This window comes from Pan troglodytes, chromosome 3, assembly GCF_028858775.2.
Source record: "Pan troglodytes isolate AG18354 chromosome 3, NHGRI_mPanTro3-v2.0_pri, whole genome shotgun sequence".
Lineage (NCBI taxonomy): Eukaryota > Metazoa > Chordata > Mammalia > Primates > Hominidae > Pan > Pan troglodytes.
Window position 1 is genome coordinate 68356597 of NC_072401.2, and position 20978 is coordinate 68377574.

Consider the following 20978-nt stretch of genomic DNA (forward strand, 5'->3'; position numbering starts at 1 on the left):
CTATACTTTCAGAATGTTGTAAAGTAAATTCTTCCTTTAAAAATCTTTACAACTATAGTAATGGGCACTCTGCCTTAATCATACTGCCAATTGTAACTAATGTGTGGGCAAAATGAGCAAAAATGATCCACATATTGACAGAGGTCTGTTTTGTTAGGGAGTTCTAGCTCCCTCTCCTAAGTAAATAATAACTGGCATTTCTGAAGACAGCTGAGAAGAATGAGAACTGTTTTGCTTTTTAATGGTAGTAAGATATTTTTGCCACCCATCCACCCTTCTCAACACATACACACAACAAACTCAATCTGTTTAAAAGTCCCCCCCACAACCTGTAGGAATCATAGAAGTACAATTCAAGATGAGATTTGGGTGGGGCCACAGAGCCAAACCGTATCACAACTTAATTTCCATTAGTTTCTATGAATGCCTAAATTCTGTTTAACAAGACAGCAAATATGTTAACAGGCTCAAATGTCAAAATGATCGATTACGTTATGTTGGATGTGATTATTATTGGACACCTACTTTTAAAAATCGACATGGTGGTTTTTTATCTGTCTGCACAGGGACAACATAAAGCCTGCCAACAGCCTGTAACCTCTAATACATCTGTGCTATCACAGCTATTCCAACAATCCAGCTTTTGTAACTAATCTAAAAGACCTCCTTTTAAGCAATTGTGTAGTGTTCCCTGGAGGGAGAGCATCATACCAGCCTGTTGCTTTAAATTTTATGCATTATTTGTCTTCATTATTAAATAATGTGCCCTTAAGGTCTGCATGGTTTCACCAAGTTCCCTCTCAAAAGGAGAAAAAAAAGAAGAAAAATGATTATTGCTAAATTGTCACCACCATTGTCGATTTGTTTGGAGAGCTCTACTAAAGATTAGTTCTGATCTAATTCAGGTAATGTTTATGTTTACTACTCTTGTGATATCTCTAACAGCTTGGAGAGAATCAGTAATGAGTGAAAGCAGACTATTTGTTCTTTTATAAATACAGAGGGTTTTTTTTTATTTTTACGTTTTTAACCTACATATCTAATCATTAGGTTTTTTTCCTCACATCATCTGTTATTCTCCAACACAACAACAAAATCAATCTGTTTTAAAGTCATCTGAGTCCAAGAAAAAGAATGAAATGTTGTAAAATGCTATTTTATGTTTGCACGTTATTTTTATCTTTACATTTAGTCAAAACAATGATTTCTCTAATTTAGGTCACTGAATTTACCCTTTTTAACTTCACATAAAACTAATGATACCAAAGTGAGGGTGTATCTGTCACTCACTATTCAATTTTTTCAAACTTAGAAGAGTGATGACAGGATATTTTATTGGGCTTAGAGTCTAATTAAAAGTGACAGAATTGCACTTTGAATAGCTTTTCAACACCCTTTAACATTTTTCTTTGAATGCTGATCTAAGCTTAAGATGTTCATTAGTAACTCATTAAAGACTTAGTTACAGTCCAGTGGGTGAGTCCTAAATATAATGATGGGATGTGTGTACAAACGTGTAGACTCATAATTAGAGAAACTGTCACACTGGGGATTAAGAATATACAATGCAGTCTTTGAAAAAGAACTGTGGAATGTAAGTGACCCCAAGATGGTGTTGTATTTTAAATTTTGCTTACTATTCAGATCATTTGGTTTTTTTTTGGTTCTAATTCCTAAAGGTATGTTTTAATGACCCCATTCTGCCAGGATTAAATGTGTAAGGCTTTGTATTAGGGCCTTTTTATACATTATTTTATTTAATCCTCATACTATAACAAAGTAGGCCTAATTACTCATTTAACAAATAAATAAACTGTGATTTAAACTCTTTAAGGCCATATATCTTGGAAGTAATAGAACTGGAGTTAAACTCTAAGGCTTAAGATCTTTCTACTTCATTTAATAGGACCATACAATATAGGATTCTAAAGCAGTTTAGATTAGATGATACTGTAAACTTCAGTTTCTGGGCTTCATGTAAGCAATGCTTCCTAAATATGGTGACATCATCTTCTATAGTTCCTGAAAACTACAGGAGCTATTCAGTATCAACATTTATTAACCATTAATTATCCTTGCCATATAAAACATCAGGTTTTCTGCTGATTTACATTTTTGTTTGTTTTTTTTTTATTAAAAGATGTGATGTGAGTCCAGAGGACACTAATATATAATATGTGGATTTGATAGAGAGATGCAAAGCTATAGAATTACTCTTGAGATGAACTAAAAGAGGCATTCAGCAATTTGCAGAATATATTAGAGAAAAAACAATCTACAGAAATAAAATGAAAGACTCAATATTTATAATTTGAGCAAAGATATAAAAATATAAAAAAGAGGATTTCCAAAATCTCAAAAAAATTCAGACTCGACCAAAAATAGAAATTTTTCTTGGCTACCAAAGTTTAATCATCTTCATCATTTTCTTAGGAAGAAATAATCGAAAACTAATAGAACTCAATGAATTGCCTTGCTGTTTTGTATACAATTCACCAGTATACAGGTCTCCTATAAAAATAAAGTTTCAATTATGGACAATTATTAATTTTTATAGTCATAATAACAATAAAAAAGTGAGGAGACAACCCACAAGAATGGGAGAAAATATTTGCAAACTATCATCTGACAAGGGTTAATAACTCAACAGGAAAAAAAGCAATCTGATTTTAAAATGAGCAAAAGATGTGAATAGACATTTCTCAAAAGAAGATATGCAAATGACCAACGGGTAAATGAAAAATGCTCAACATCACTAATCATCAGAGAAGTGCAAATTATAACTACAATGAAATATCATCTCCCACAGTTAAAATGGCTGTTATCCAAAAACAGGCAATAACAAATGCTGGTGAGGATGTGGAGAAAGGGGAACCTTTGTCTGTTGGTGGGAATATAAATAGTGCAGCCACTGTGGAGAACAGCATGAAGGTCCCTCAAAAGACTAAAAGAACTACCGTATGATCCAGAAATCCCACTGCTGGGTATATGTGGAAAAGAAAGAAAATAAGTATATTGAAGAGCTATGTGCACTCCCATATTTATTGCAACGCTATTCACAATGGCCAAGATGTGGAATCAACCTAAGTGTCCATCAATGAATGAATGGATAAAGAAAATGTGGTTACACATACACAATGAAATATATCCAGCTATAAAAAAGTGATGAAATTCTTAAGCCAAACATAGAAAGACAAACATTGCATGTTATCAGTAATATATGAGAAATCAAAAAAATATTAAACTAATGGAGACAGAGAGTAGAATGATGGTTACCAGAGGATGGGAAGATTAGTGGAGAGGAGAAAGATGAAGAGAAGATGGTTAGTTGGTACAAAAATACTGTTAGGTAGAGGGAATAAGATCTAGTGTTCAGTAGCAAGATATGGTGACTATAACCAACAATAATTTATTGTATATTTCAAAATAACTAAAAGAGTAGAATTGTAATATTCCTAACACATATAAATAAAAATATTTGAGATGACAGACACCCTAATTACCCTGGAGTAACTGATCCTTACAAATTGTATGCTTGTATCAAATATTATATGTACCCCATAAATGTGCACTATTAAATATCCATAATGATTAAAAATTATTTTTTAAAAAAATTCTGAATGAATGAACTACTTTGAGGAATCAAATACATGAGTAAAAGGGGGCTGGGTACAGTGCTTCACACCCATAATCCCAGTGCTCTGGGAGGTCAAGGCAGGAGGATTGCTGGAGGTCTAGAGTTTGAGACCAGCCTGGGCAACATAGCAAGACTCCATCTTTATGAAAAAATTTTAAAAATTAGCCAGGTGTGGTGGTGCATGCCTGTGGTCCTAGCCACTTGGGAGGCTGAGGTGGGAGGACTGCTTGAGCCCAGGAGGTTGAGGTTACAGTGGGCTCTGATTATGCCACTGCACTACAGCCTGGGTGACAGAGTGAAACCCTGTCTTACAAAAAGGGGGTTGGAGAATTTGAAGTGATGAGGGTAGACAAATGGTGCATGATTCAACATAAAATAGATGAGAATGTAAGTGGGTAACTCCAGGCAAATAGCCTCCCAGAAAATCTGAAACATTCCCAAAACAAAAAAATGAAAACTGGTTGAAGTGGCGAATATCCTAAGTACTCCAATTTGATCATTATACACTGTATGCATGTATCCAAATACTGTATAAGTACCCCTATAAACATGTACAAATATTATGTATTAATAAAAAATATTTTACTAATAACAATATTTGAAATTTTTACTTAAAATTGAAATTTTAAAAATAAAAAATTTAAAAGTTATTCTTAGAAAATATAGTCTAAAAATATCTTAAAACCAAATGTCTTCTAACGATATCTTACCGTCTTTTCAAAAAATATATTTTTATGAAGAATGCTTATAATTTGACAATATAAAGAAAAATGACCCATTTATAAATAACCCAATTACACTGAGGATTAAAGTAAATAGCAATCCAAAGAATAAGAAAACAATGACTCTATATTGTATATTCAAATATTTTTAAATTTTTTTCAACATTAAGTATAAAACAACAACCCTATAGAAGTCAGAGTCCACCACAGACAAAGAAATATAAAAAATAAGATAAATTACAAGCACCTCAAATAGTCACAATACATAAAATTTCAATATAGAAAAATGCTATTTTACTCCAAATATGTACACATCACTCATAGATTATTACTACAATTAAATTCATACGTAACACCTTTTGCGAGTACAAAAGCAAAAAAAAAAATTATTTTCCAATTGCCAACCTGCATACTGAGTATTTGGGGAAGTTTCTAAACAAATTCTTACACATAAAGTAAAGCTATCAGCCATGCATGTTTGTAGCTTACATTGTGGTATTAGCGATTGTGCAGTTAGCTTACAAAATACCTATTTTAAATCTCAGTACCCACTGGCTAATGTGGATGGTGTTGGATGTGTTAGCAGTAACCTCATATATCATTACCATGACACAGATTTTTCTGTATAATGTATTTGACTATAAACATAGTTATATTACTGCAGATATTACAAATTACCTAGGTTGGCAAGCGTTATAAACATTTCAAGGATGATTAATTTCTAAAAATAACCAACTTAAGCAGAGCTTAGAAGTCTACCTGACTCTTTCACAACTAATAAAACACATCTTCATAGAAAGAATTATATGATAAAATGCCATGTAGTTAAGGGTAATTTTGTACTTTTTCAAGTTTCATATCTTTGAAGTTACAAAATATATGACTATTATCTTAAATCATTGACATTAGTATTATAATTGTAAACAGAGATTAACAATAAAGTGAAAATTATATAAAAACAAATATGCATCTGATCATTCTTTTGTCCCTACTAAGAACTGTTTATTATAAGTAATTTGTTGCACATGATAAAATGCAGGCTAACCAGTAAAGTCCCTGAATATATAAATACAGATGCAACTTTAACAATAGAATTGCAGGAAAAAAAAAAAAAACATGTATAAGCTGGTTCTACAAGCATTTTTTTTTATATTGCAGTTTTCTTTTTCTGTGAAGACGCTATAAAACATACTGCTCGCCGTTATTCCTAGTTTAAGGGCCAGTGATCCTGCTTTGTACCTCTTCAACTATGATTCAGTTTTTACAAGTGAGGTTCAATTAAGCTGAGATGTAGTTGAAATATTTGAGCACCACAATCACCTTCTGAACTCCCAGTCATCTGGGGCTTAGGTGTAGTTACCTCCCAGGAACAGATCTCCCAGCCCAAGGTCCCACATTGGACCTTGATGTTTCTTTACTGCCAATCAAAATGAGCCCCAGGTACCTACGTTATTACTGGGTTCTTGCTCTCCAATGTCCTTATTTTCCCTTGCTCCCAACCACATCAACAGAACAACAACAAAAAGAATCCTTTATCTTCATGCAACACTACAGTAGTACAGAGCAAAGAACTGGCCATCTGCTTCTGCTGCTCCTCTTTACTTCTGCCAGGTCTCATTGCATTATAGATAAGGATATTATGGCTCTACAGGAAGGGGACACAGTCATGGAAAACAGAAAAAGAGAAATACAGAAGTACACAGAGACACGGAATATGGACAGATAAACATAGAAGCAGGGACATTTCCTAATTTAAAAAATTGTATATATTTATGTGATATTGATGTACTTGTTTTGTTTTTCTATACAAAACATTGACCAGACTATTTAGAGCAAGTGGGGATTATTCAACTAACCTAAACATTATCAGAATTAATTCTTTAGCTTAGTTTCTGATTTTGTTCATGTAGAGATTATGCAAAAGTATAACACTAACAATTATATATAACCATTTAAAATAGTAATTTAAACATTCCTACATGGTGAGAATAATTTTGTTTAGATATTAGTAATATTGACAATAATTTTGTTTAGATACTAGTATTTAGAAATGTTTGGCAAAACATAGATACTGAGGTTTGAGTAGAAAAAGATTTCTTTCCATTCTCAGGGTGAGAATAACAGTAATTACTTATTTTCCTTACCTAGTGCTCAGGGGTTTACCACTATTTCAAGGTAAGAAAGGAGCAGGGAAAAAAAATGAAAGGTTTATCAAATGCCAAAGCACCTTGTTAGAAGTTATACATCCTTGCATTCATTTCTTAAAATAGCTCTGCAAGGAATAAATGTTCATTTTTACAGATAAAAATTATATTAAGCTACACATTTTTAGGTTACTGTAAGCTCAGTGACGGAAGAAACACAAGTCTGTTGTTCACTGTCCTGTCTTTAGTACATCTAGCAGTTTTCTGGCTTGTAGTGGGTAAATTAATGATATTTATTAACCAGTTGATAGATAAACAGGATTATAGAGCCAGTAGGTGGCAGAGCTGGAATTTCATCTCTGGTCTGTCAGGCTTCAGAACCACAGTCTGTCTGTCCCAAGAACATGGAAGAGGCAGATGGTCAATGTTTCTGCCTCACCTGCTCCCAAGTGACCAGGAGAGTTGAGATGAGATTCTATGTAAAGAGGAATGGCCTTGATAGGAATTGGATATCTACTGCCAGCAAGAACAGAGCTCAAAAGCCAAGTCCTTGATTTTAAATTCCCTCTGTGTCCCTTAGTAGCTGTGTGACCTCAATTTACTTTACCACTGTGTACCTCAATGTCTTTACCTGTAAAGATAGTGATTATGATAATAAGAAATAATAAAAAATAAACCCATGCAATTATAGTGAATATTAAGTGAACTAAAACATTAAAAGTTTATGGCTATAAAATCAGTAGTCGTCATCATTATTTTCTCTGAGGAAAGGGATAGCAATTCAGATCATTACCCAGAAGAATTAATTCCCAATGGTCAAGAGGGCAAAAATTCTGGACATCTCAATAACAGTAGCAAGGAGACGTCAGCAGAGGATATGTTGGAACCAAAAGTACTTCTATAACTGTGACATACATTTTAACCCAGTCATCTAAGGTTTCAAGTTATGCAGTATTCTCTTAAGCCAGGATTGATAGGGACTCTAAAAATTCCTATCCTATTATATTTCAGCACTTGATCAAAGGTACATTTTTCTATTTATAAGCAAGTTAGGTTCCAAAAGGCTGCTTATAAAGCCCTTCATTCACAAGTCAGAAGTGGTATCACAAAGGCAGAAGTAAAAGTCTTCTTAAAGAAGGAAGACAAAACCAACTTGTATTTTCTCAGGTGCAAAGTTTTAAAATAAAGGATAAAGTTTATAAGTAAAAAGCTTCTATATTGTTTTGTCCTCAATGGTTCAAAACTCAAGATAATATTGAATAGTCCACATAAAACGGAAATGATTACTTTATTTTTTTAACCCAGAGTATTTTACCTACCAGGTTAGTCTTTTATGTGTCCTATTATTATACTAGGGGTTGATTTAATACTTCTAAGAATTACCTGGAGATATTCTCTCTCTCTCTGTTTCTGTGTGTGTGCGTGTGTGTGTGTGTGTCTGTGTGTGTGTGATTTCAATGCAGACTATCAGTTCCCAAACCAAGACCCAAGACCCATGGCTCAGCCACATTTAGGGGTCCACTGAAATACATAGTATGTGTCAGTTTTAGGGACCAGGAATTTTAGTTCTGAAAAAGGAATCTTTCTTACAATGTCTGTTTCTGCTATTTTTAACCTAATTTTCTCTAACAAAGGTAACTTTAGATTGATCTTTTGAATACGAATTGTGTGTGTGTAAATATATATGTAGATATTTTTCTTTTTTTCCTTAGTATCAACATTAAATATATCAGCTTTTACGGCTAGCTAATTCCTGGTCGTTATAATTTACTGGAACAAAAATTAACTAGAGGGATAGATTATATGATGAAGCAAATTCACATGTTCAAGCACTTAATATTTTCTATGCACTGTACTACATTATTTACATATGCTATTTATTTTATTCTCAAAATAACATTATAAGGGAGGAATTTTTATCACATAAAAAATCTAATTTAAGTCATCTTTATATATATGGATAATTAGAAAAGCATTGTCTCAAGTAACATAATTATTTTTATTTTCCCACATCACAAAACGTTATATGTGCCCATGCAGAGAATGTGAATGTATAAGTATATGAATTAAGAAAATATTTTGAAATTTTAAACAAATTTGCTTAAAACAAGATGGTTGAGATTGTTGAATAAGTAGGATACTCCCATTTTACAAATATCTCTACCTTATAATATAGTGAATTGTTAGAACTAAATATGTTGCATCCAGGGAACTTTAGAGGAAAACGTCAAAGGAAGTTATTTTACCCAGTATTTAGAATGACAGCAAAATGCAATTCATGTTAAAACTTAAGAACACAGGCCAGATTCAGAATTGCATCACTGACGAACTACAATGGGTTTCTGTGATCAATTAAAAACCAAAAGTGAGCTAAAGAGGCTAAAAATTCATTTCAGCTGCTTGCTACACTATAATATTCTGAGACCTAAGCAGTGGCAAATACAGCTGTGTCCTTTTTTCTTTGCTATAATTATCATCAACATATGAGACAGTGACTATATTACAACATTTTCATCTTAGTGAAAAAAATCAATGATAATTAGCCAAAAACATTAAATTGTGTAAGAGGAACATACATATAGACTTTAATTTACCAGGTTTGAGAGAGATTCAGTGAATATTACTCTAAGTTGTACAGAATATAAATGTCTCGCTTATATATTAAATAATGTGATATATTTTATAAAATTTGCAAAGGTACATCCTTTCTAAACTATCATATTTCTGTTATAAATACAAAGATGTCTAAATGAACAACATTAAGTATACATGTCTATTAAGTATATTAGCATGTTTCCATAATCACACCTTTCTTTAAAAAGTGAAAACACACATTAATATTATTTTGTTATTGTGTATGTTTTCATTTTTTTTTTTGAGACGGAGTCTCGTTCTGTCACCCAGGCTGGAATGCAGTGGCACGATCTTGGGTCACTGTAAGCTTTGCCTCCCGGGTTTATGCCATTCTCCTGCCTCAGCCTCCCGAGTAGCGGGACTACAGGCATCCGACACCGTGCCCAGCTAATTTCTTTGTATTTTTAGTAGAGACGGGGTTTCACGGTGTTAGCCAGGATGGTCTCGATCTCCTGACCTTGTGATCTGCCCAACTCGGCCTCCCAAAGTGCTGGGATTACAGGTGTGAGCCACGGTGCCCAGACGTTCTTTTGATTTTTTATTTGTTTGTGTTTTTGCATTTCAAGGTATAGTACCAAAACAATTTCCCTTTATTGGGAGGTTATAGTTTGTGTTCTGTATATTAAAGATTGTGCAGAGTAGTAAATACTCAGAGAAAAAATAATTACTTGGTTTTGGAAAGCAGATACTTTTGAATAAGTGGGATTTTACTTTTGGAGTTTTCTTTCAAATGCCCACATTTACTACATTAAAAATGTTTTTTTAAGTACGAAACTATGCAAGCCAAAAAATTCACAATAAATGAGATAATTAATATTTCAGCTGATTTTCCAAAAGTGTAGTAAAGACTAAAAATAAAATGCAAGAGCTCTTTTTAAAAAGCCTTTTGGTTTTAAATACATTTCAATAGGCACTTTAAGAAATGCAACTGGAAACTCATAACTATTTCAGCTTAAAATACACATTATGGGCTGGGCGCGGTGGCTCACGCCTGTAATCCCAGCAGTTTGGGAAGCCAAGGAGGGCGGATCACGAGGTCAGGAAATCGAGACCATCCTGGCTAACACTGTGAAACCCCGCCTCTACTAAAAATAAAAAAAAATAAAAAAAAATTAGCCAGGCGTGGTGGTGGGTGCCTGTAGTCCCAGCTACTCAGGAGGCTGAGGCAGGAGAATGGCGTGAACCCAGGAGACAGAGGTTGCAGTAAGCCGAGATCGTGCCACTGTACTCGAGCCTGGGTGACAGTGCGAGGCTCTGACTCAAAAGAAAAAAAAAAAAAGAAAGAAAAGGAAATACACATTATGTTCTTTTATTTTAACTTACTCATACTAACATATGATAAGGAAAAACTACAAAGCAGTCTCAGAGAAAAGATCGCAAGGAAGTGTCCAGTATGAATAAGTGAGACAACATTAAGCATTACACAAAAATCTGAAAAATCTTACCATGAATTATTGGAGCTAAGAGCATCATGAAAATTAGTAGCTGCGATGGCCACATGGCTGTCTACTCAGGTATGGAGTATTCCTCAAGAATGACTGTTCAAATGTGAAACAAAATACGTATATTTCTAGTTTCTCTTCTGTATTCCAAGACTGATGATTTTTCTTCAAATTAAAAAGAAAAAGAATAATTTCTCCAAAACAGAAACACCAATATCCCAAATCTGAAACCTGCAAAAAAGAAAAAAAAAAAAAAGGTTATTGTATAAAATAAGTAAGTAATCCAAAGACATTATTTATACAATACATATATTGCCATCATGTTTATATCCTGGCCTCAGATCTTAATGAAATAAACAATTCAGTCTCTACTGAGCAAATTAACTGAAATATACTGATTTTTTTTTTTTTTTTTAAGATGGAGTCTCGCTCTGTCGCCCCTGCTGGAGTGCAGTGGCGCGATCTCGGCTCACTGCAAGCTCCACCTCCCGGGTTCACGCCATTCTCCTGCCTCAGCCTCCTGAGTAGCTGGGACTACAGGCGCCTGCCACCACGCCAGGCTAAATTTTTGTATTTTTAGTAGAGACGGGGTTTCACCGTGTTAGCCAGGATGGTCTCGATCTCCTGACCTCGTGATCCGCCCTCCTCGGCCTCCCAAAGTGCTGGGATTACAGGCGTGAGCCACCACGCCCGGCCTTTTCTTTCTTTTTTTTGAAATGGAATTTCGCTCTTTTTGCCCAGGCTCGAGTGCAATGGCACGATCTCGGCTCACTGCAACCTCTGCCTCCCGGGTTCACGCGATTCTCCTGCCTCAGCCTCCCGGGTAGCTTCACCCCAGCTAATTTTGTATTTTTAGCAGAGAGGGGGTTTCTCCATGTTGGTCAGGCTGGTCTTGAACTCTCGACCTCAGGTGATCCACCCGCCTCAGCCTCCCAAAGTGCTGGGATTACAGGTGTGAGCCACTGCGCCTGGCTAAATATACATATATATTATACCATGGTAAAGCTTACACAAAGTAAGCCCCATGGGGTTATACCACAGTATAATTATACCACAGTATAATTTCACTAACATTAGAATAGTAAAATATTTAATTCATCACTGTTACCATAAATAAGTTTAAAACAAAAGGTAAATATATGAGTCTTACTTTCATCTCAGGCTGCAATATTCATTCAGAAATTATTCTACATATTAACTACATTACTTTTCTAAACATCTCTGTAAATCTGTGAACATCATAGATTTATGTTTACAAAAGATGTTACTCTTTTTGTTTGAATGTCAAAAGCTTCATTCAGTACTGAAAATCAAGGCAAAGTTATTATCTAAATAACAATGTGCGATGATTAAAGACAGATTATTACGCCCGAAATTTCATTTTCATTTATGTTTCATTTATGTTATTCTAAATAGCTTCTTTTTAACAGTAAGCATATAGATACAAACTAAATTAAAATGCAGTTCGAACATCATTCATTCAACAGAGGTTAATTGAATGCGCACTAAAATACAAAGCAGTGGTCTAGAAACATGGAATAGAGTATTTAAGAAAACATGCAACCTATTCTCCAGGATTGTACAATTCAAGATGAGGAATCTTGCTTAGAGGTGTCAAACATTAATAACTTTAAGCACTGAAAAAGTAACTTTATTGAACCAAACTAGTGTAGCTGCCTCCTCTTCAAGTCTTCCCAAGATTTATCTTAGGAAACCAAAATACTAAAGGAACATAATCCAAATCCTGAAGACACCATCTTTTACAATCAGCACCTTTCAAACTGATCAATCAAGCACAAATTGGGCCTGCCTTCCTTCCTTTCTTCCTTCCGTTCTCTTCCCTTCCCCTTCCTTCCCTTCTCCTTCCTTCCTTCCTTCCTTCCTCCTCCCTCCCTTCCTTCCTTCCTTTTTTCTTTCATTCTTTCTGTCTTTCTTTTCTTTTTTTTTTGTCTTGGAGATTGATACATATTTTCAATAATTTCAGAGTTTTAGAATTAAATTTTAAAATCTTCTCAAAAGGGATATTCAAAATTGTTTACTGATGAATGTATTAATACACTTCATTCTGTCAAAATAAAAACCAAAGTCTTTACTAAAAGGCAAAAATTACACAAATTTATCAGATGTTTTGATATTGTTATTTACGGCATGGTAGTTAAGAGCACGCATTCTGGAGCCAGACAACCTGATCTCAATTACTGTCCTACTACGTTGGGCAAGTCATTTAACTATATAGCATCTCAGTTCTCCTGTCGATGGTCATTTAAGTATAGCATCTCCATTTTTCTATCTGTGTAATGGGTAGGGTGATATTACTTAATTCATATGGTTCTATGAACATTAAATGAGTTAAAATTTGTAATTTTTAATTATATAAAATACGTAATAATAGCCAAGAACAGTGCTGGCATGTGGTAGGTGCTATAGCATTAGCAATTATTTTAACCTACTCATCCTTTCAATGTGAATCCATAAGAAGCAAGATCATTTGATAATTTAACTAAAAAATATTTATTGATTACTATTGTATACATAGGCTCCTACAGTACTAAATATGGACACAATATATATAAAGAGTTTTCTCTTTAATTTCATTGATATTATGGGAAACAAAGCTCATTCTAGATAATCTCATAATATTTTACCTTTACAAATAGAGAAAGCATTGACAAGAAACCAAATATTTGGTTGAGATAAAACAGAAACTAAGTGAAAAGGAATTATGGCAACATTTTCATTTTGTTTTCTCTTACCCAACTCTGACTCACAAGAAAACCTGAAAATCTATTCTCAATTGTCATAAGTGTATAACTCAGAAAAGAAATTTTGAAAGCAATTGCTAATTTAAAATTACATTATTTAACATGCACAAAATAACTGACAGCTACTTGAAGAGGGATATTGAAGTTGACAGATAATTGTCAGATTCATGAACAAGATCACAATGCTCTATCCTAACAAACCTCAACATTCTTTTTCTGTGTCTTTTTTGTCTTCCTCTGTGACCATGGAGTATACGAGAGTCAAAAGTTGGTATCAGGAGATGTATGTATACACACACATACACATACACGTGCATACACAAAAATAGAAAGTAAATGTATATATAGCATTTCATTACTGGAAGAAATTATGAGCTGCCATCTAGATGAATTATTTATTCATTTTCTCAAACATGTATACTAAATTTCTACCACAGTAGATTTGATAGAAAATGCAAATTAGCAGAACAGTTTTTCTCACAACCCATACTGTAGTGAAAAAAAAAAAAAACAGGACACAGTAAATGAAGTCACAAGATAGAGAAGAATTAACCTTCCTTTAAGTACTTATCACATGCTACACATTGTGCTAGATATTACACAAATTTCCTAATGTAATTATCTATATAAATATATAAAGCAGATAACATTGTTCCATGTTTACTGAGAAGGAAAATCAGACATGTTATGTGTCTAGAATTTCAAGCCAAATTACTTCAACATTAGTGCTCTTTCCTCTATGGCACAAATAAACAAGAAAATGGATGAAAATAATTAGGAACGTTAATTGTGCAAAGGAAGGGTACAACACGGGATTTCCAAAGAAGACTTAGGCCTTGTTTAAATGAAACTTTATTTGATTGTGAAGACTGGAGAACCCGGAACAGCATGGAAACATGAGGCAGGCAGGAAAGCACGCAGAGAGGACAAAGAACACACAACGGGTGGTGCTTTTCAGGACACCACCCTAATTACAGTGGCGCATTTTTCAGAGGAGGAGAGAAAATTATTTCCATAGTGAAAGAGGAGTATTGTTATTGTTAACTCTGGCTTCAATTACAACTGGAATCATTTATTTCATATGATACATATTTTACAATGTTGAAACAATGGGTGAAAGTTATTTTATAGAAAGAATAAGGAAGTACATACCTATTAGTTATTAATAATGATTTCTTCTAAGGTATTGCAGCAGGACATAGAGCCATCTCTACTCAGACATTTGACATTTGATTTAGGCATAGGCATTTGTTTCCATAATTATAATGTAAATAGAGGTGGGAAACGAAATTTATGAGAATAAAAGCTATTATTTGAAGAGGGTGACATTCTCACATTCCAGCCTCACCGCCTGCCTCTCTCTTACTCACAACTCCAATACTGTGCTAATTAGAGGATATATATCATAAACTTGCAATAATTATACAATATAAGTTTTAATAGCTAATAGATTTCTCATAACCTACAGAAATATATATCACCACTCTGAATTATAACAGTTTTTTAAAAGAAAACATTTTATGATGATTTTTCCACTGAAATGTTGTCATTAACTTCACCAAACAAATTTCTTTTCTTATAAAAATCTTAGTGGTTATCTGTCTTTAAACAAAAGTAAGTTCACTATTCTTCACAATATCCAAAATTTAAAAGTGAAGTTGATTAAAATGACCTAATTTGCATCATTAATGTTTACATTTAGAATTTTAAAGTTGTGTTATTTGACATGAGTTCCACTAAAAGTTACAAAAGAATACAGTATGGAAAGAAATTCTACAAAAACCTTAAATAAGTAAAGTGTTCCCTCATCAACTACTTGGAAACTTCCTTACTTATTAACTATGCTAATTTTTATTCAAATCTAACACAATTATACTCTAAAAGAATTTGAAATTTTTTTGTTATTCCTTTCAACAAAAGTAAGTCTTCCAAACGGGAGACATTGATTTTACTTTCTGGAAACTTTCATCTTGAATTCTGGTGTCAAAATTGTTTCCCCAGTTTTATTTTTTAATATTCTCTTCTTTTCAAATCATGCTAAAAATTTATATTTCTATCTTATATTAGCTTCCTTTCTATACACCAAACAGAGGTTAACATTAGAGTCTCAAAACTGCTTATCCTGGGAATGTGTTAGCTACTCTTAAATCACATTTCTGTAAGACAATTTACTCTCAAACATTCCCCAAAGTATACTGAATATTATTGTACCTTTTCTATCATAATACCATAGACAAGAAACTATATCTTGTTTATAAATGTTTAAATTTCCCCAACTCTTAACTTTTCACTTGTTATAAATTCTAACTACAAATTCTACTTCAATATTGACTTTACAGATTTTTATTAATCCATAACTTATTTTGCATATTTACTCATATTTGTCATATACTTTTTGGAGGCCAATGTTTTCTGACATGTTTGGCACATACGAAATATAAAAACTGCCATTTGGCATTATTGTAATGGTGAATTGGTATATAGACCTATAGCCTAATTGCTAATTGTAATACAGGAGTTTCCCATTAAGCAATGTTTTTGTTTGTTTGTTTGTTTGTTTTTTTCATTGTTCCATAGAGGGAAATCATAGCTATGACCTTACAACTTACTTTAGGAGCATTCAGAATTATCACTTGGGTGTTATCTGTGTTCTTCCAGAGTTAGTATTTGGACTTTAAAATTTGAAAAATTTAAAGCCATTTTGGTTTAAAAATCAAAACAAGCCTTCTCCATAAAGTACCTTTTTAATGATATAAAATTAATTTATAGTAACGTGGCATAAAATTGTATCAAGGTATAATTTGGCACCTTGATAAAATGGTAAAAATAATATAACACTGATGTATGGAGAAAAGAAATAAGGACAGGCATCGTGGCTCATGCCTGTAATCCCAACACTTTGGGATACCAAGGTGGGAATATTGCTTGAGGCCAGGAGTTCAAGACCAGCTTGGTCAACAAAGCAACACCCTGTGTCTACAAAAATAATGAAAAAGAAGTGATATAAATTACAAAGAAGAATAACCAGTTGTTTTATTTAATCATTTGTCACTTCATTAACAAGTAAATATCTGATATCAGAGCAACAAAGTAATCGTGATTTGTGTGCACATAGCTCTCTACCTTTGTAAATAATATCTGTCCATAGTAACCAAAGATAGCCAAGCATTTCTTAGAAATTTAACTTAGTAAAACTAGAAAATATATTTCAACTAATTATGCATAAATGCTTAGGTGAGGGACTTAAATGCTTATTATTCAATTCAAGATTCCAGTATTTCCATTATTTTACAATATTGCAGAATCATAGGTACATTACAGCAATGCTTCATAATCCATGCCCTACGAAGTGACAGAGGACATCTCTCACAAAAAAATTATCTTTCCAAAAGTGGTTCTACATGGAAGACTCCTTCTGATGTGAATGAGAGCTCTATGATACAATTAACCCAGGGGAAAAGAGTAGGACAGCAAGAAGAAAAATTCCCTGAATATAACACAGGTTCTTTCCATCACCATCCTATCAAATGTTAATATATTTGGTATGATCATCATTGAGCAAAAGCAAAATTAGTTTTAAAGGAGTTTGAACTCAGTAAAATATATTATGTTTTGTAAATTTTAGCTATAATTTACAATGTCTGAAACCTACACATATGCTTCTCCTTTAAGGTTTTCTTGTTTTCTTGAAAAATTACATGTATTGTTTCTCAATTTACAGAGTGCATGTGAATACACTATGGAATTGTAAAGCATCATTAGTTTGGGTCCTCCCATTATTCACAGAGTTTCTCCGACTCTGAAAACCAAGGCACTTACAGTAAGACTCAAGGATCTTTTCTTTTTTTTTTTCAATATTGACGGAGTCAAATAACCTTATATTAAATAAGTATGAAGAAAGCATTTAACCACTGAGTTTAGTCAGCAGCAACAATGATTTAAATGTTCTAATCATGAATATTTTCTTAAATAGTGCTAACACCCTTTGGAAATTCATAGAGGACAAACTTTCAATCATCTTCTTTAATATTTTCAAGAAACATTTAATTCCACAAATTTACATGTGTGTTTCTTTGTTAATTTATTACAAGTATGCACTGTGTTTGGTCATGGGGTTATGGTAAGATATACAAGGCATAATTCCTGCTTTAAAGAAGGAGGAGGAAGAACCAGTGAAAGAGGAGAAGGAAACAATGAGGAAGAGAAGGAAACAATGAGGAAGAGAAGGAAGATGAGATAATGCAGTAAATACAAGTGGTAAAATATAAATCCAAATTTGATAAAGAAGAAGAGAGTTGAAAAAAAACAGAGGAGATAACACAGCTTGAAAGATCTGGAAGACCTGTGAGAGTGGTAATTGTGCTATAATTTGAAGAATGGCTAAGATCTCACTCAACAGTAGGTGGAGGAAGAAACGTTTTGGATTAAGAGTTGCTATGGTAAAGGTAAAGAGGTGGAAAAAGGCAGCGTGTTGCAGAACTGCAGGTCATCTGGTTTCTCAGGAAGAAGTGAGGAGCAGTAGACAGTAATAGGAAGAATCTATTAGGGTGGAATAGGAAATATTTTGAAGGCTATACCAAGGAATATAAATTCATTTTGATTGGTTTCAAATCATGAAATTTATAATAGTTAAAGGCACAAAATATATCAACACATATAAATTACTTCAAGTATTGTCTTTTAAGAGTGGGGGTAAATATTTACAGCAAATATATCCCCAAAACTGTTACAATCCTCTACATTGCTCCTAAATATTCAAACATTTTGTTGCGAATTCAATTTTTTAAATATATTTGGTTTGATATGAGGAGCCTGAGTCAATAGAGGTGTTAAATGAATCAGTATATTAATAAACTATTATTTAGATAGTGACATCACAGAAAAAAATGCAGCTTTTGCATTTTTTAGTATAATATTTTTGTCAGAGTTCCAAATTTGCATAACACAGCTTAGCAGTCATTATGCTATTTGAGATCAAATATTGATTCCAGATAATTACAGCACTTTTAGATAGAATGGTATTGTTCTGCATCTGGCAGTAATGACTTATCTGGATAGATGTATATTTTACAACACATTCAAGTCAAACACAACTTGGAAGAAATTTCGTCTATAATAAATATGTATTTACCTTGACCTAGAATTGAATGTAGCCATATTTTCCTAGTCCTTTATATCTGCACAGATTTTTTTTTTAAACTAAGCTACTGTTTTCAAGTATAAAACATCAAAAAGTCTGGGTCATGAGAAGCAGCATGAATACAGGACATAATAGGAGCTTTAGAGTGTGAAAAGGACAGTTTTAAGTCCTTTCTCTTTGAGTTGTGAGCTGTATGACATAAGCAGATTATTTAAATTTTCTATACCCTAATGTTCACATCTGAATTTAATACTTATTTTACCAGGTGGTTTAAGGCTTAAATAAAGGTAATATATATAAGAAGCTATAAAGCTTCCTGGCAAGAGTAGGCATTCAATCAATGAGAAAAATTCTTGTTCTCATTTAGTGAAGGATTTATGTTTAAAAGTGGGGTTATAAATGGTAAATGAGATTGCATTTAGTGGTAAGTGGGATAGAAGAACATTCGATAAAAGATTGTGAGTGGTCGACTAGAAAAGGGGATAGAATCAGAAGGTCCATTGTAAATACCATGCTTTTAGAAGATTAAATTGGTCATGGTACATAGGAGAAAATGGAGAGAAAAGAAAAATACCTTAAGCAATCTGTGTCAGTAACAATATTTGCCAGAGTTAGTATGGTGGGAGTTCACAATGACCTATAAGTCCAGCATGTGATTTAAATTAATAGATTATTTGAAGAACGTTAAGTCAACAATTTTTCAAGTTGTAGAAATGTCACTGTTATGTCTTGTCAGTGTGGAAGTAAACAAAAGTCAGGAGGGAAAACAGAAGGAAAAAAACATAGGATGGGCACGGAAGATACAGTAAAAAGTTGAATCAAATTGGGAGTAGGGAGAGTAGTTCAGGTATAAAGTGACACTTGCACTAGAACTTTGAGTCATGCCTCCATTCTTCCCTCATTTCTTCCCTGCAATCCCCTACATAAGTTTCAGAGAGATCAGAGCAAGGAAGACTTATTTCTCTTCAGTGAATTTTATGGTTAACCTTAATTTTAAGGTTACCCAAAACATGTTTCAAGCAATGAAATGCTAAATCTCAACACATCATCTGAAACACTGGCAAATAGTATTTATTTTTTATCGCTGAAGTAAAAAAGGCACTTCCCCTTATAATTATATTTTAAATACTTAACTTGATGCTAAGTTAGAAGACAATCTCTCTAGGGTAATTTTAATAGGAAACTTTTCTAGCATAAAAGTTTCATTTAATTGTCTCTCAGGTAGTGTTGTGATCTAATAAATGTCTATTAATGTTTAGAAACAAATTTATATTTAATGAACATTGCTATTTTTTGGCTTTAGAGCAGCACATCTATTATCTATGAAACAGATTAATGTTCGACACAGGATCACTTTCTTGTGAAGTGCCCTTGAGTTAACATCTTTTCTGAGATCCCACAAAGCATTTGATTGGAGAACATTACCAATAGGCTTTGATAATATTTGTCTATATTGATACGTTCAACTGGAAATAAAATCAGTGAGTTTTAAACTAAAGGTGTATATAAATAATTATGTTAAAATCAATTAATTTGGAAAACACTTGCTTGACTCCCCAATAATTAAAACTAAAAAATGAACCTCATGTTCTTTCTATATATACAATTGGTAAGATAGAACTTTTGCTCTTTAAAAATAAAATCACGCATAAAATCTCAAATATTCATGATAACTAGTTATGAAAAACAAGTCTAAATGAACATAGCTATACTTTTAAAATATATTTTAAAAATTAACAATTATTAACAATATGCCATTTAAGACAATAATCCAGGATTGATTTTTATGATTCCAAGTCTACTAGAAATCAGGAAGGGCAAGTAAGCTACACTTAAAACATTCAGAACATAATAGGTGTCTACTTCAAAGTAAATAAATCCAGTTCAAACAGGAATGTATGAATTTATTCCAAAATCTACAGAGAACCAAGAAAAATAATCATCTTCCTAATAATAACTACTAACATTTATTAAGCCCTTACTGTGCCAGACACTGTTCTGAAAGCCTCCCATGTATTAACTCATTTAATTGCTTCTAACTATAAACATTATTGTATATCCTACAAAAACTCCATAAGGAAGGGGCTATCTTATTCCTAATTGGCAAATGAGGAAATCGAGGGATGGAGAGTTAAAGAACTTGTTGAGGCCACATAGTTAAAAGTAATCAAGCCCAAATTTGCATCTAAGCAGTCTAGACCCAAGGTTTGTGTTTTCAGTCATTAGATTCTACTGCTTCTCGTCACCTGTACTGACTACAGATTCTGTAGCATACCTTATGTAAAGGAGCTTATGTAAGGAGCTTTCAGCTAGGTGTGATTAGTCTTTAACTTGTAGGTTGAATGGAGTGAGGTGAAGACCTAGAGTAATCAAGCCCAAATTTGCATCTAAGCAGTCTAGACCCAAGGTTTGTGTTTTCAGTCATTAGATTCTACTGCTTCTCGTCACCCGTACTGACTACAGATTCTGTAGCATACCTTATGTAAAGGAGCTTATG

At 33.2% G+C, this 20978-nt stretch overlaps 1 protein-coding gene across 50 annotated transcripts in view; it reads right to left on the bottom strand.

The window, feature by feature from the left end:
* Positions 1-20978, bottom strand: part of ADGRL3 (adhesion G protein-coupled receptor L3) — an 861998-nt gene that overhangs the window by 556267 nt on the left and 284753 nt on the right. For all 50 annotated transcript variants that reach the window (XM_054683087.1, XM_054683094.1, XM_054683080.1 and 47 more), the window contains one exon: positions 10583-10810. In XM_054683087.1, the coding sequence (XP_054539062.1) occupies positions 10583-10637 (55 nt within the window). In that variant the 5' untranslated portion in view covers positions 10638-10810. The remainder of the gene's footprint in view (positions 1-10582; positions 10811-20978) is intronic.